General features: G+C 46.8%; 1 protein-coding gene across 2 annotated transcripts in view; it reads left to right on the forward strand.

The window, feature by feature from the left end:
- The window catches only part of ppil6 (peptidylprolyl isomerase (cyclophilin)-like 6), a 54,335-nt gene that overhangs the window by 13,715 nt on the left and 26,423 nt on the right, over positions 1-14,197 (forward strand). Inside the window, exons 1-2 of one of the 2 annotated variants that reach the window (XM_038798777.1) lie at positions 1,990-2,204; positions 4,285-4,380. In XM_038798777.1, the coding sequence (XP_038654705.1) occupies positions 2,127-2,204; positions 4,285-4,380 (174 nt within the window). In that variant the 5' untranslated portion in view covers positions 1,990-2,126. Of the gene's footprint in view, positions 1-1,989; positions 2,205-4,284; positions 4,381-14,197 lie in introns of those variants that run through there. The other variant, XM_038798776.1, reaches the window with a different exon arrangement.

Raw genomic sequence — 14,197 nt, forward strand, 5'->3', positions numbered from 1 at the left:
TGCTCAGCAGACCTGACAGAGAGATACAGACTGAATGTTTCAAGTTGAACATAACTCTTCAGAACAGTCGTGATTGTTCTGAAGAGTCATGTTCGACTTGAAACAAACTCTGTGTCTGCCTCCACAGATGCTGCTGGACCTGCTGAGTATTTCCATCTCTTGCTGTTTTTATTTCAGATCTCCAGCATCCGCAATATGTTGCTTTCATTTTACTGACAGCAGAGGTTTGGATGTGCTGAAGTTTATGGAGAATAGGAAGTTGACCAGCAGAGCATCATGACAGTCAAACCTGTAGGCACCAAAGGCATTAATGAGATCTTCCATATTGGGCTGTATTCGGGATGGAGATGAACTGATGACATTAAAACTAAACTGAAGATTGTCAGATTATTAGCTCACCATCTATTCTGGCTACTCTCTTCTGGAACTGTGGCAGTCAATTCTTCCCCAGTCAACTCGTATTTATCTTGATATCTTGCTATTTTTTAATGTTTCTGTTCCAGCCAACCTCCTTTGTGCTTGAACTCAGTTATTTCCCTGGCCCCTCCCACCGTAGTTCTCACTCCTGGACTTCTGCTCCGGACAGTCCCGCCTTTGCTATGCCGACCTCCCCCGCTTTGTTTTTGCAACTCCCACTGTTGCTTCACAGCACCAGGGTCCCGGGTTCAATTCCGGCCTCGGGTGACTGTGTGGAGTTTGCACGTTCTCCCCCATGTCTGCGTGGGTTTCCTCCGGGTGCTCAGGTTTCCTCCCACAGTCCAAAGATGTGCAGGTTAGGTGGATTGGCCACGCTAAATTTCCCTTAGTGTCCAAAAGGTTAGGTGGGGGTTACTGGGTTACGGGAATAGGGTGGAGGCGTGGACTTAAGTAGGGTGCTCTTTCCAAGGGCTGGTGCAGACTCGATGGGCTGAATAGCCTCCTACTGCACTGTAAATTCTATGATCCTGTAGCTCGAGTCCTTTTTGTTGTTGACATCTACTCCTTGGAGATTATAAGCAAGAATATATTTATGCTTCAATATTCAGACCCCCCCTCTTCATGTAAATTGTCAAGACTCGCGTTGAGCTCAGCAGTCAGATTTTAAAAAGTGGCTTAATTGTAAGATCAACAATATGCCTTCTAAGATCTTCAATTTATCATGTCATGTGAACATAATACAACATTCTGCTAATCAGTAGTTTAGGCATATTATAAAATAGCATAACAATTGCTTCATCTAATAGTATTATAGGGGAAAAGAAGGCCTTACAAATAAAAAACATTTCTGTGTCATACGATCCCTTCAGTGCAGAAGGAGGCCATTCGGCCCATCAAGGCTGCACCGAACCCTTGAAAGAACACTCTGCCTAGGCCCACTCCCACGCTCTATCCCCATAACCCCACCTAACCTAGACATCTTTGGACACTAAGGGGCAACTTCGCACGGCCAATCCACCTAACTTGCATCTTTGGACAGTGGATGGAAACTAGAGCATTCGGAGGAAACCCGCACAGACACAGGGGGAAAGTGCAAACCCCGTACAGTCACCTGAGGCCGGAATTGAACCTCGGCCCCTGCCGCTGTGAGGCAGAAGTGCTAACTAGCCACTGTGCCGCCTTATTCATTATGACGAGCCAGATTCTAACACTGTACATTTTCACATCCCCGTATTCTGTTACCTTGTACTTAAAGTTGTGTTTCCAAACTCCTGCCAGAGTTACAAAAACGTTTGGTGTCATTGGCTTGGGTATCCAATATTTTCAGCAAAATACTGCGGATTCTGCTCTCCGAGCCAAGGGCAGCAGATGCTGGAAATACTCAGCAGGTCTGGCAGCATCAGGAGGGTTGCTGTCCAGTTGAGGTTTTCCAGCATCCTCTCTTCTTGCACCCAGTGTTTTGAGGTTGGAAATGGTAATGGGTCAAGCCTCTGATTCAAGTGTATTTGCTCTGACATCACAAACGATTAATTGTGAATGGTTTGTGGTGGTGTGCTACATTTGTGCTGCATCCTCCCTAGCACGCGGCCACCTCTCTGAAATGTCAACTCTTTAATTGTCCGTTTGTAACCTTCACCCAAAGTTCCCCCTTACTGATTTTTGTCCACCTTCCAGAAAGCTGCATATTTGTTCAGCGGCAATAACCCAGCATGGACCAACAATTTTACATCGAGGTGGTGGGGCTCCTCAAAGATTCAAGATTTCATACTGTTGTATTAACTGCAAAGGTGATTTAAGAGACTTTCACTGCTTTTTGTCTTTTTTTGTTGGTTTGTTTGATTTGAATTGAGCTATTAATAAGAACCTAAGAGAGCGGGAGTAAGCAGTTCAGCCGCTGGGGCCTGCTCTGCCATTCAATATGACCATGACTGATCTCATCTCGGCCTCACCTCCACTTTCCTTCCAGCTCCCCATAAGCCTTCATCCCCATTACTAATTAAAATCCTTTCTATCTCCCCCTTAAATTTGTTTAGTGTTCCAGGTGTCCACTGTACTTTAGGGTGGGGATTTCCAGAGATTCCCAACTCATTGTGTGAAGCAATTCCTTCTCATTTCAGTTTTAAATCGACCAACCTTTAGCCTAAAACGAAATTCTAGAATGTCCAGCAAAGGGAAAATGTCCACTTTATTTCTCCCCTGTTTATCCTCTTTAGCATCTTATATACCTCAATTAGATCTCTCAGTAAAGCCTTTGACAGGGTGCCTCATGGCAGACTGGTACAATGTTGAAGTTACATGGGATCAGAGGTGAGGTGGTAAGATGGATACAGAACTGGCTCAGTCACAGAAGGCAAAGGGTAGCAGTAGACGGGTGTTTCTCTGAATGGAAGATTGTGACTAGTGGTGTTCCACAGTGATCTGTGCTGGGGCCTCTGTTGTTTGTAGTATACATAAACGATTTGGAGGAAAATGTAGCTGGTCTGATTGGTAAGTTTGGGGATGACACCAACATTGGTGGAGTGGCGGATAGTGTTGAGGATTGTCAGAGGATACAGCAGGGCATAGATAGGTTGGAGATTTGGGCAGAGAAATGGCAAATGGAGTTTAATCCTGACAAATGTGAGATAATGCAGTTTGATAGGTCTAACATAGAGGAGAAATATACCGTAAATAGCAAAACTCTTAGGAATATAGAAAGTTAGAGAGATCTGGATGCGCAGGTCCACAGATGTTTGAAACACAAGTTGTGAAGGTAGTCAATTAAGCATATGGATTGCTTGCCTTCATTGGATGGAGCATCGAGTTGTATAGAACCTTGGTAAGGCCGCACTTGGAATATTGCGCACAATTCTGGTCGACACATTACTGGAAGGATGTGGAGACTTTGGAGAGGGTGCAGAGGAGGTTTACCAGGATGTTGCCTGGTCTAGAGGGTGTTAGCTATACGGAGAGGATGAATAGACTTGGACTGTTTTCATTAGAAAGATGGAAGTTGAGGGGTGACCTGATAGAAGTCTACAAGATTATGAGGGGCATGGGTAGAGTGGATGGGTAGGCACTCTTTCCCAGGGTGGAGGGGGTCAGTCACCAGGGGGCAAAGGTTTAAAACGGACCTTTTTTTGCACGTTAAATTAACTCCGACAATGTGGAATCTGTATGGGTAGAGTTGAAAAACACTGAGGTGCAAAACAACCTTAGTGGGGGTTGTATGTAGACCCCCAAACTGTAGTGGTGCTGTTGGGAATACAAGACACATTACATGTCAAACATACAACCCAAGGGGTTTTACACGGTTTCCAGTTCACTGGTGTACTAAGGTTGAAAGGTCTTATGGTGCCCCTTCCCCATTGCACCTCTGCGGTGGCTGCCCCAAGTGTTAATGCATCCCTCAGCACATAGCCTTGGACCTTGGAAGGTACCAGTCTGCAATGCTCAGCCATCGACAACATTTTGAACTGGAAGACCAAACAGAAGTACACTACTTCCTCTGGCTGGGGAGCTCAGAATACCTTAACATTGGAGCGAGGTAGAGTTCACTGGTGATCTCAAGAAGCCTGGGTGGGATTCTCCATTTTCCCGGCGCCCGGGGGTTTCCTGACAGCGTGGGGCTGCCCCACAATGGGAAATCCCATTGACCGGCCGGCATAACGGAGAATACCGCTGGCGGGTCGGGGCAGGAAAGTGGCACAGCGGGGTGGAAAATCCAACCCCACACAAAGGGGCAGTGTAAATCTAAAACTCTTCCCTCTGAAAGCTTTGAGTTTAGGTTAATGGAAATATTGAAAATAGGATTTCTCGCATCTCCTCATTGTGGGATGAAAGACTAAAGAAAAAATAAAGATTTTTAAATCCTTCCTTTTTATGCAGGTGCTGAAGCAGACATATCCTTCCCAATTGGCTGATCCAGTAATACGTCCGCTTCTGGAATTTGCCTGGCATGTGTACTTGGATGAGGCAAAGAAGGTATTTGCGTCTTTTTCATTATTAATCTAAGTTAATTATTTTATTTTTGCATGGTAGTTGGGCGTCGCTGGCAAGTCCAGCATTTATTGCCAATCCCTAATTGCCCTTGAGTAGGTGGTGGTAAGTTGCCTTCTTGAAAGACTGCAGTCGCTGAGGTGTAGGTGAACCCACAATGCTGTTACGTAGGGGGTTTGAAGATTTTAGCCCAGTGACAGTGTGGGAACAGGAATATATTTCCAAGTCAGGATGGTGTATGGCTTGGATGGCAAATTGCTGGTGGGGGTGTCCCCATGCATCTGTTACCCCCTTGTTCTTCTTGATGGTAGAGATCATGGATTTGGACGGTGCTATAGAGAAGCCTTGGTAAGTTGTTGCAGTGCATCATGTTGGTGCTCTCTGCTACATTGTGTGTCAGTGATGGAGGGAGTGAGCGTTGAAGGAGTTGGATGGAGGGACAATCAGATGAGCTGCTTTGTCCTGTATGATGTTGAGCTTCTTGAGTGTTACTGGAGCTGCCTCTGACCTGCTTTTGTAGCCACAGTATTTATATGGTGAGTCCAGTTCAGATTCTGGTCAATGGCTATGTTGAATTTGTCCTGTTTTTGTGGACAGGGCATAACTGGGCAATTTTCCACTTTGCTGGATTGATGCCCGTGTTGTAGCTGTACTGAAACAGCTTGGCTAAAGGCACAGCTGTTTTGGAGCATAAATCTTCAGTACTATTGCCAAAGTGTTGGCAGGGCCAATAACCTTTGCAGTACGGCCTTTAGCCATTCCTTGATATCACATGGAGGGAATGAGATTGGCTGAAGACTGGTATCTATGATGTTGGAGATCTCCGAGGAGGCCAAGTTGGATCATATACTCAGCATTTCTGGCTGAAGATTGTTGCAAATGTTTGAGCCCTAACTTGTGCACTGATGTGTTGGGCTCCTCCATCATTGAGGATGGGAATATTTGTGGAGACTCCTCCTCTAATGAGTTGTTTAATGGCTGGATGTGGCTGGACTGCAGAGCTTAGATCTGATGCGTTGGTTGTGGGATCGCTTAGCTTTAAAAAAAATTAAAAATAAATTTAGAGTACCCAATTAATTTTTTCCAATTAAGGGACAATTTAGAGTGGCAAATCAAAGAACAAAGAAAATTACAGCACAGGAACAGGCCCTCCCAGCCTGCGCTGATCCAGATCCTTTATCTAAACCTGTCGCCTATTTTCCAAGGATCTACTTCTCTCTGTTCACCGCCCGTTCACATATCTGTCTAGATGCATCTTAAATGATGCTATCGTGCCCGCCTCTACCACCTCCGCTGGCAAAGCGTTCCAGGCACCCACCACCCTCTGCGTAAAAAAGTTTCTACGCACATCGCCCTTAAACTTTCCCCCTCTCACCTTGAAATCGTAACCCCTTGTAATTGACACCCCCACCCTGGGGAAAAGCTTGTTGCTATCTACCCTGTCCATATCTCTCATAATTTTGTAGACCTCAATCAGGTCCCCCCTCAACCTGTCTTTCCAACGAAAACAATCCTAATCTACTCAACCTTTCTTCATAGCTAGCACCCTCCATACCAGGCAACATCCTGGTGAACCTCCTCTGCACCCTCTCTAAAGCATCCACATCCTTCTGGTAATGTGGCGACCAGAACTGCACGCAGTATTCCAAATGTGGCCTAACCAAAGTCCTATACAAATGTAACATGACCTGCCGACTGTTGTACTCAATACCCCGTCCGATGAAGGCAAGCATGCTGTATGCCTTCTTGACCACTCTATCAACCTGCGTTGCCACCTTCAGGGTATAATGGACCTGAACTCCCAGATCTCTCTGTACATCAATTTTTCCCAGGACTCTTCCATTGACCGTATAGTCCGCTCTTGAATTGGATCTTCCAAAATGCATCACCTCGCATTTGCCTGGATTGAACACCATCTGCCATTTCTCTGCCCAACTCTCCAATCTATCTATATTTTGCTGTATTCTTTGACAGTCCTCCTCGCTATCTGCAACTCCACCAATCTTAGTATCATCTGCAAACTTGCTCATCAGACCACCTATACCTTTGTCCAGATCATGTTTGCACTGAGTGCTGAGCTTGTGGCATTTGAGTGCTACAGTGAGAGTTTGGTGACTGAGGGAGTATAAGGGTTATTTAAAGTCTAGTATTTCTTTTATTTAGTTAATTAACTTAAAAGTTGCTGTTTGGTCTATAAGAAGGTGAATTTTGAATCAGCTTTAAACAAGGTTCTACTTGGACTTACTTGCAGCTGGAGCTTGTTAATTAGTTAATTGCATTAGGCCAGTTTTTAGAAGCTAGAGTCACAGTATAAATAGGGGCTAGATACAGTGCAGACTTTGTTTGCACTGAGTGCTGAGCTTGTGGCATTTGAGTGCTACAGTGAGAGTTTGGTGACTGAGGGAGTGCTGAGCTTGTGGCATTTGAGTGCTACAGTGAGAGTTTGGTGACTGAGGGAGTTAGGTGAGGAGGGAGTAAGGTACTCCTTTCATTTAATTTCCTATATTTATCAAAGAGCGTGAAGGGAACCAGGAGTTTAGAGTACAGCTGACTGGGAGCAGAGCCGGAGGGCGGAGGTCCAGTTGGTCCACAGGGCAGCTAATTCTGTAAAGTAAGAGGGGATGGAGGCTAGGGCAGTTGCATGCTCCTCCTGTAGGATGTGGGTGGTGAGGGATACCACTGGTGTCCCCGCTGACTATACCTGCGGGAAGTGCACCCAACTCCAGCTCCTCAGAGACCGTGTTAAGGTACTGGAGCTGGAGCTGGATGAACTTCGGATCATCCGGGAGGCAGAGGGGGTCATAGAGAAGAGTTACAGGGAGGTAGCCACACCAAAGGTACTGGACAAGAGTAGCTGGGTTACAGTCAGGGGAAAGAAAACTAACAGGCAGACAGTGCAGGGATCCCTCGTGGCCATTCCCCTTCAAAACAAGTATACCGTTTTGGATGCTGTTGGGGGGGATGACCTACCGGGGGAAGGCCCCAACGGCCAGGTCTCTGGCACTGAGTCTGGCTCTGGGGCTCAGAAGGGAAGGGGGGAGCATAGAAAAGCAATAGTAATAGGAGATTCAATGGTTAGGGGAATAGATAGGAGATTCTGTGGTCGCGAGCGAGACTCCCGAAAGGTATGTTGCCTCCCGGGGGCCAGGGCCAGGGATGTCTCTGATCGTGTCTTCAGGATCCTGAAGGGGGAGGGTGAGCAGCCAGAAGTCGTGGTGCACATTGGTACCAACGATGTAGGTAGGAAAAAGGGTGTGGAGGTAATAAACAAGTTTAGGGAGTTAGGCTGGAAGTTAAGGGCCAGGACAGACAGAGTTGTCATCTCTGGTTTGTTGCCGGTGCCACGTGATAGCGAGGCTAGGAATAGGGAGAGAGTGCAGTTGAACACGTGGCTGCAGGAATGGTGTAGGAGGGAGGGCTTCAGGTATTTGGATAATTGGAGCGCATTCTGGGGAAGGTGGGACCTGTACAAGCAGGACGGGTTGCATCTGAACCAGAGGGGCACCAATATCCTGGGGGGGAGGTTTTCTAGTACTCTTCGGGAGGGTTTAAACTAATTTGGCAGGGGAATGGGAACCGGATCTGTAGTCCAGCAACTAAGGTAGACGATAGTCAGGACGCCAAAGCACGTAGTGATGCAGTGGGGAAGGTAACAATGACAAAGGAGAGTACTTGCAGGCAAGGAGATGGGTTGAAGTGTGTATACTTTAATGCAAGAAGCATCAGGAATAAGGTGGGTGAACTTAATGCATGGATCGGTACTTGGGACTACGATGTGGTGGCCATCACGGAAACTTGGATAGAAGAGGGGCAGAAATGGTTGTTGGAGGTCCCTGGTTATAGATGTTTCAACAAGATTAGGGAGGATGGTAAAAGAGGTGGGGGGGTGGCATTGTTAATTAGAGATAGTATAACAGCTGCAGAAAGGCAGTTCGAGGGGGATCTGCCTACTGAGGTAATATGGGTTGAAGTTAGAAATAGGAAAGGAGCAGTCACCTTGTTGGGAGTTTTCTATAGGCCCCCCAATAGCAGCAGAGATGTGGAGGAACAGATTGGGAAACAGATTCTGGAAAGGTGCAGAAGTCACAGGGTAGTAGTCATGGGCGACTTCAACTTCCCAAACATTGAGTGGAAACTCTTTAGATCAAATAGTTTGGATGGGGTAGTGTTTGTGCAGTGTGTCCAGGAAGCTTTTCTAACACAGTATGTAGATTGTCCGACCAGAGGGGAGGCCATATTGGATTTAGTACTTGGTAATGAACCAGGGCAGGTGATAGATTTGTTAGTGGGGGAGCATTTTGGAGGTAGTGACCACAATTCTGTGACTTTCACTTTAGTAATGGAGAGGGATAGGTGCGAGCAACAGGGCAAGGTTTATAATTGGGGGAAGGGTAAATACAATGCTGTCAGACAAGAATTGAAGTGCAGAAGTTGGGAACATAGGCTGTCAGGGAAGGACACAAGTGAAATGTGGAACTTGTTCAAGGATCAGGTACTGCGTGTCTTTGATATGTATGTCCCTGTCAGGCAGGGAAGAGATGGTCGAGTGAGGGAACCATGGTTGACAAGAGAGGTTGAATGTCTTGTTAAGAGGAAGAAGGAGACTTATGTAAGGCTGAAGAAACAAGGTTCAGACAGGGCGCTGGAGGGATACAAGATAGCCAGGAGGGAACTGAAGAAAGGGATTAGGAGAGCTAAGAGAGGGCATGAAAAATCTTTGGCGGGTAGGATCAAGGAAAACCCCAAGGCCTTTTACACATACGTGAGAAATATGAGAATGACTAGAGTGAGAGTAGGTCCGATTAAGGACAGTAGCGGGAGATTGTGTATTGAGTCTGAAGAGATAGGAGAGGTCTTGAACAAGTATTTTTCTTCAGTATTTACAAATGAGAGGGGCCATATTGTTGGAGAGGACAGCGTGAAGCAGACTGATAAGCTTGAGGAGATACTTGTCAGGAAGGAAGATGTGTTGCGCGTTTTGAAAAACTTGAGGATAGACAAGTCCCCCGGGCCTGACGGGATATATCCAAGGATTCTATGGGAAGCAAGAAATGAAATTGCAGAGCCGTTGGCAATGATCTTTTCGTCCTCGCTGTCAACAGGGGTGGTACCAGAGGATTGGAGAGTGGCGAATGTCGTGCCCCTGTTCAAAAAAGGGAATAGGGATAACCCTGGGAATTACAGGCCAGTTAGTCTTACTTCGGTGGTAGGCAAAGTAATGGAAAGGGTACTGAGGGATAGGATTTCTGAGCATCTGGAAAGGCATTGCTTGATTAGGGATAGTCAGCACGGATTTGTGAGGGGTAGGTCTTGCCTTACAAGTCTTATTGAATTCTTTGAGGAGGTGACCAAGCATGTGGATGAAGGTAAAGCAGTGGATGTAGTGTACATGGATTTTAGTAAGGCATTTGATAAGGTTCCCCATGGTAGGCTTATGCAGAAAGTAAGGAGGCATGGGATAGTGGGAAATTTGGCCAGTTGGATAACAAACTGGCTAACCGATAGAAGACAGAGAGTTGTGGTGGATGGCAAATATTCAGCCTGGAGCCCAGTTATCAGTGGCGTACCGCAGGGATCAGTTCTGGGTCCTCTGCTGTTTGTGATTTTCATTAACGACTTGGATGAGGGAGTTGAAGGGTGGGTCAGTAAATTTGCAGATGATACGAAGATTGGTGGAGTTGTGGATAGTGAGGAGGGCTGTTGTCGGCTTCAAAGAGACATAGATAGAATGCAGAGCTGGGCTGAGAAGTGGCAGATGGAGTTTAACCCTGACAAGTGTGAGGTTGTTCATTTTGGAAGGACAAATCTGAATGCGGAATACAGGGTTAATGGTAGGGTTCTTGGCAATGTGGAGGAGCAGAGAGATCTTGGGGTCTATGTTCATTGTTCTTTGAAAGTTGCCACTCAAGTGGATAGAGCTGTGAAGAAGGCCTATGGTGTGCTAGCGTTCATTAGCAGAGGGATTGAATTTAAGAGCCATGAGGTCTTGATGCAGCTGTACAAAACCTTGGTCAGGCCACATTTGGAGTACTGTGTGCAGTTCTGGTCACCTCATTTTAGGAAGGATGTGGAAGCTTTGGAAAAGGTGCAGAGGAGATTTACCAGGATGTTGCCTGGAATGGAGAGTAGGTCATACGAGGAAAGATTGAGGGTGCTGGGCCTTTTCTCATTGGAACGGAGAAGGATGAGGGGCGACTTGATAGAGGTTTATAAGATGATCAGGGGAATAGATAGAGTAGATAGTCAGAGACTTTTTCCCCGGGTGGAACACACCATTACAAGGGGACATAAATTTAAGATAAATGGTGGAAGATATAGAGGGGATGTCAGAGGTAGGTTCTTTACCCAGAGAGTAGTGGGGGCATGGAATGCACTGCCTGTGGTAGTAGTTGAGTCGGAAATTTATGGACCTTCAAACGGCTATTGGATAGGTACTTGGATTAGGGTAGAATAAGGGAGTGTAGGTTAACTTCTTAAGGGCAGCACGGTAGCATTGTGGATAGCACAATTGCTTCACAGCTCCAGGGTCCCAAGTTCGATTTCGACTTGGGTCACTGTCTGTGTGGAGTCTGCACATCCTCCCCGTGACTGCGTGGGTTTCCTCCGGGTACTCCGGTTTCCTCCCACAGTCCAAAGATGTGCAGGTTGGGTGGATTGGCCATGACAAATTGTCCAAAATTCTATGATTAACCTAGGACAAAAGTTCGGCGCAACATCGTGGGCCGAAGGGCCTGTTCTGTGCTGTATTTCTCTATCTATCATTTATGTATATCACAAACAACAGTGGTCTGAGCATGGATCCCTGTGGAACACCACTAGTCACCTTTCTCCATTTTGAGACACTCCCTTCCACCACTACTCTCTGTCTCCTGTTGCCCAGCCAGTTTTTTATCCATCTAGCTAGCACACCCTGAATCCCATGCGACTTCACTTTTTCCATCAACCTGCCATGGGAAACTTTATCAAACGCCTAACTGAAATCCATGTATATGACATCTACAGCCCTTCCCTCATCAATTAACTTTGTCACTTCCTCAAAGAATTCTATTAGGTTTGTAAGACATGACCTTCCCTGCACAAAACCATGCTGCCTATCACTGATAAGTCTATTTTCTTCCAAATATGAATAGATCCTATCCCTCAGTATCTTCTCCAACAGTTTGCCTACCACTGACGTCAAGCTCACAGGTCTATAATTCCCTGAATTATCCCTGCTACCCTTCTTAAACAAAGGGACAACATTAGCAATTATCCAGTCCTCCAGGACCTCACCCGTGCTCAAGGATGCTGCAAAGATATCTGTTAAGGCCCCAGCTATTTCGTCCCTCGCTTCCCTCAGTAACCTGGGATAGATCCCATCCGGACCTGGGGACTTGTCCACCTTAATGCCTTTTAGAATACCCAAAGCTTCCCCTTCCTTATGCCGACTTGACCTAGAGTATTTAAACATCCATCCCTAGCCTCAACATCCGTCATGTCCCTCTCCTTGGTGAATACCGATGCAAAGTACTCATTAAGAATCTCACCCATTTCCTCTGACTCCATGCATAAATTCCCTCTTTTGTTGTTGAGTGGGCCAATCCTTTCTCTAGTTACCCTTTTGCTCCTTATATACGAATAAAAGGCTTTGGGATTTTCCTTAACCCTGTCAGCCAAAGATATTTCATGACACCTTTTAGCCCTCTTTATTGCGCGTTTGAGATTTGTCCTACTTTCCCGATATTCCTCCAAAGCTTCATCAGTTTTGAGTCACCTCGGTCTTATGTATGCTTCCTTTTTCATCTTAGCTAGTCTCACAATTCCACCCGTCATCCATGGTTCCCTAATCTTGCCATTTCTATCTCTCATTTTCACAGGGACATGTCTGTCCTGCACTCTAATCAACCTTTCCTTAAAAGACTCCCACATTTCAAATGTGGATTTACCCTTAAACAGCTGCTCCCAATCCACATTCCTTTGCTCCTGCCGAATTTTGTTATACTTGGCCTTTCCCCAATTTAGCACTCTTCCTTTAGGACCACACTCGTCTTTGTCCATGAGTATTCTAAAACTTACGGAATTCTGATCGCTATTCCCAAAGTAATCACCGACTGAAACTTACCAACACACGAAGAGTTACATTTCTCCCAGCTACTGCTAATTGGAGCACTTTTCTTACCAGCTAATCAGGTCACTGCTTTGCTGTGATGTCACTCTTCAAATTTATCCCCAGAGACCCTGTGGCCGCTGTGTAGGCAGCTAAGCAGCTAGTTTAAATACTCACCGCTCGACTCTGTAGCTCCGCCCACTCCAACAGCTGAATTCCCGCTGAAAATCCACCTGGCCTGCACATCTTTGGGTTGTGGGGGCGAAACCCAAGCAAACACAGGGAGAAGGTGCAAACTCCACACGGACAATGACCCACAGCTGGTATTGAACCTGGAACATCGGCGCCGTGAGGATGCAGAGCTAACCCACTGCGCCACCATGCTGCCCTGCTTAGCTTTAGATCATAGAATTTACAGTGCAGAAGGAGGCCATTCGGCCCATCGAGTCTGCACCGGCTCTTGGAAAGAGCACCCTACCCAAGTTCAACACCTCCACCCTATCCCAATAACCCAGTAACCCCACCCAACACTAAGGGCAATTTTGGACACTAAGGGCAATTTATCATGACCAATCCACCTAACCTGCACATCTTTGGACTGTGGGAGGAAACCGGAGCACCCGGAGGAAACCCATGCACACACGGGGAGGATGTGCAGACTCCGCACAGACAGTGACCCAAGCCGGAATCGAACCTGGGACCCTGGAGCTGTGAAGCAATTATGCTATCCACAATGCTACCATGCTGCCCTCTTAGCAGCATTGAAACTTAGCATTGTCCTGGTCAAACTGCAAGTTGACAGGGTGCATAGACCAACCTTGCATTTCCTCTAGTATGGAAGATTGAGGGGTGATCTAATTGAGGTGCTTAAGGTGATTTTAAAAAATTAAAAAGGTACAGAAGAAATAATAGTGGGGTTCTTAATATGGGGACCCGACCTTTAAAACTAAACGTAAGCTATTCAGGTGTAATATCAGGAGTTACTTCTTCACACAAAGGGAAGTGGAAATCTCCCTCAAAAAGCTGTTGGGCGGGATTCTCCGGTCGCTGGCGCCGAAATTGAGTTCGGCGATGGGCCGGAGAATCCCTGTTTGTGCCAAAATCGGGGGGCAGCGCCGCATCTACATTGTACCACCCCCTCAATAAGGGCGTACTCCTTGAGTACGCCGCAATCCGTTGGGAACGGCCTCAGAACACTTGAGGCCCTCCCCCGATGCTGCACCCCCTGATGGGCCGAGTTCCCGATGGCGTGGATCACTTACAATATTTTTTTTCGTGCACCATGCGTGGCAGCTGCGGACTAAGTCCAGCGCCGCCAAAGTCAGGGGGAGCCATTCTGAGGGCGGGGGGGGGGGGGGGGTTTGTGGGGGCTGGGGAACACTGGTGGTGGGGAGGGGTGGTCCAGGGGTGGCGAGGCTGGCTGCAGGGAGACATTATTTGTGCGTGTCAATGGTATGGCCGGCATTTACTCCCCATCCGAAATTGCTCTTAACAAGATGCTCGTGAACCACCTTCCTGAATCGAACTGGGTGGCTTGCTAGGCCATTTCAGAGGACATTTCAGAGTTAATCACTTTGTTGCGGGCCTGGAGTCACGTATAGGCCAGGCCAGGCAAGGGTGGCAGATTTCCTTCCCTCAAGCACATTAGTGAACCAGATGAGTTTTTACAACAATTCAGTCATTTCATGGCTGCCATTGTTGAATACTATCTATTTA

This window comes from Scyliorhinus canicula, chromosome 6, assembly GCF_902713615.1.
Source record: "Scyliorhinus canicula chromosome 6, sScyCan1.1, whole genome shotgun sequence".
NCBI classification, from domain to species: domain Eukaryota; kingdom Metazoa; phylum Chordata; class Chondrichthyes; order Carcharhiniformes; family Scyliorhinidae; genus Scyliorhinus; species Scyliorhinus canicula.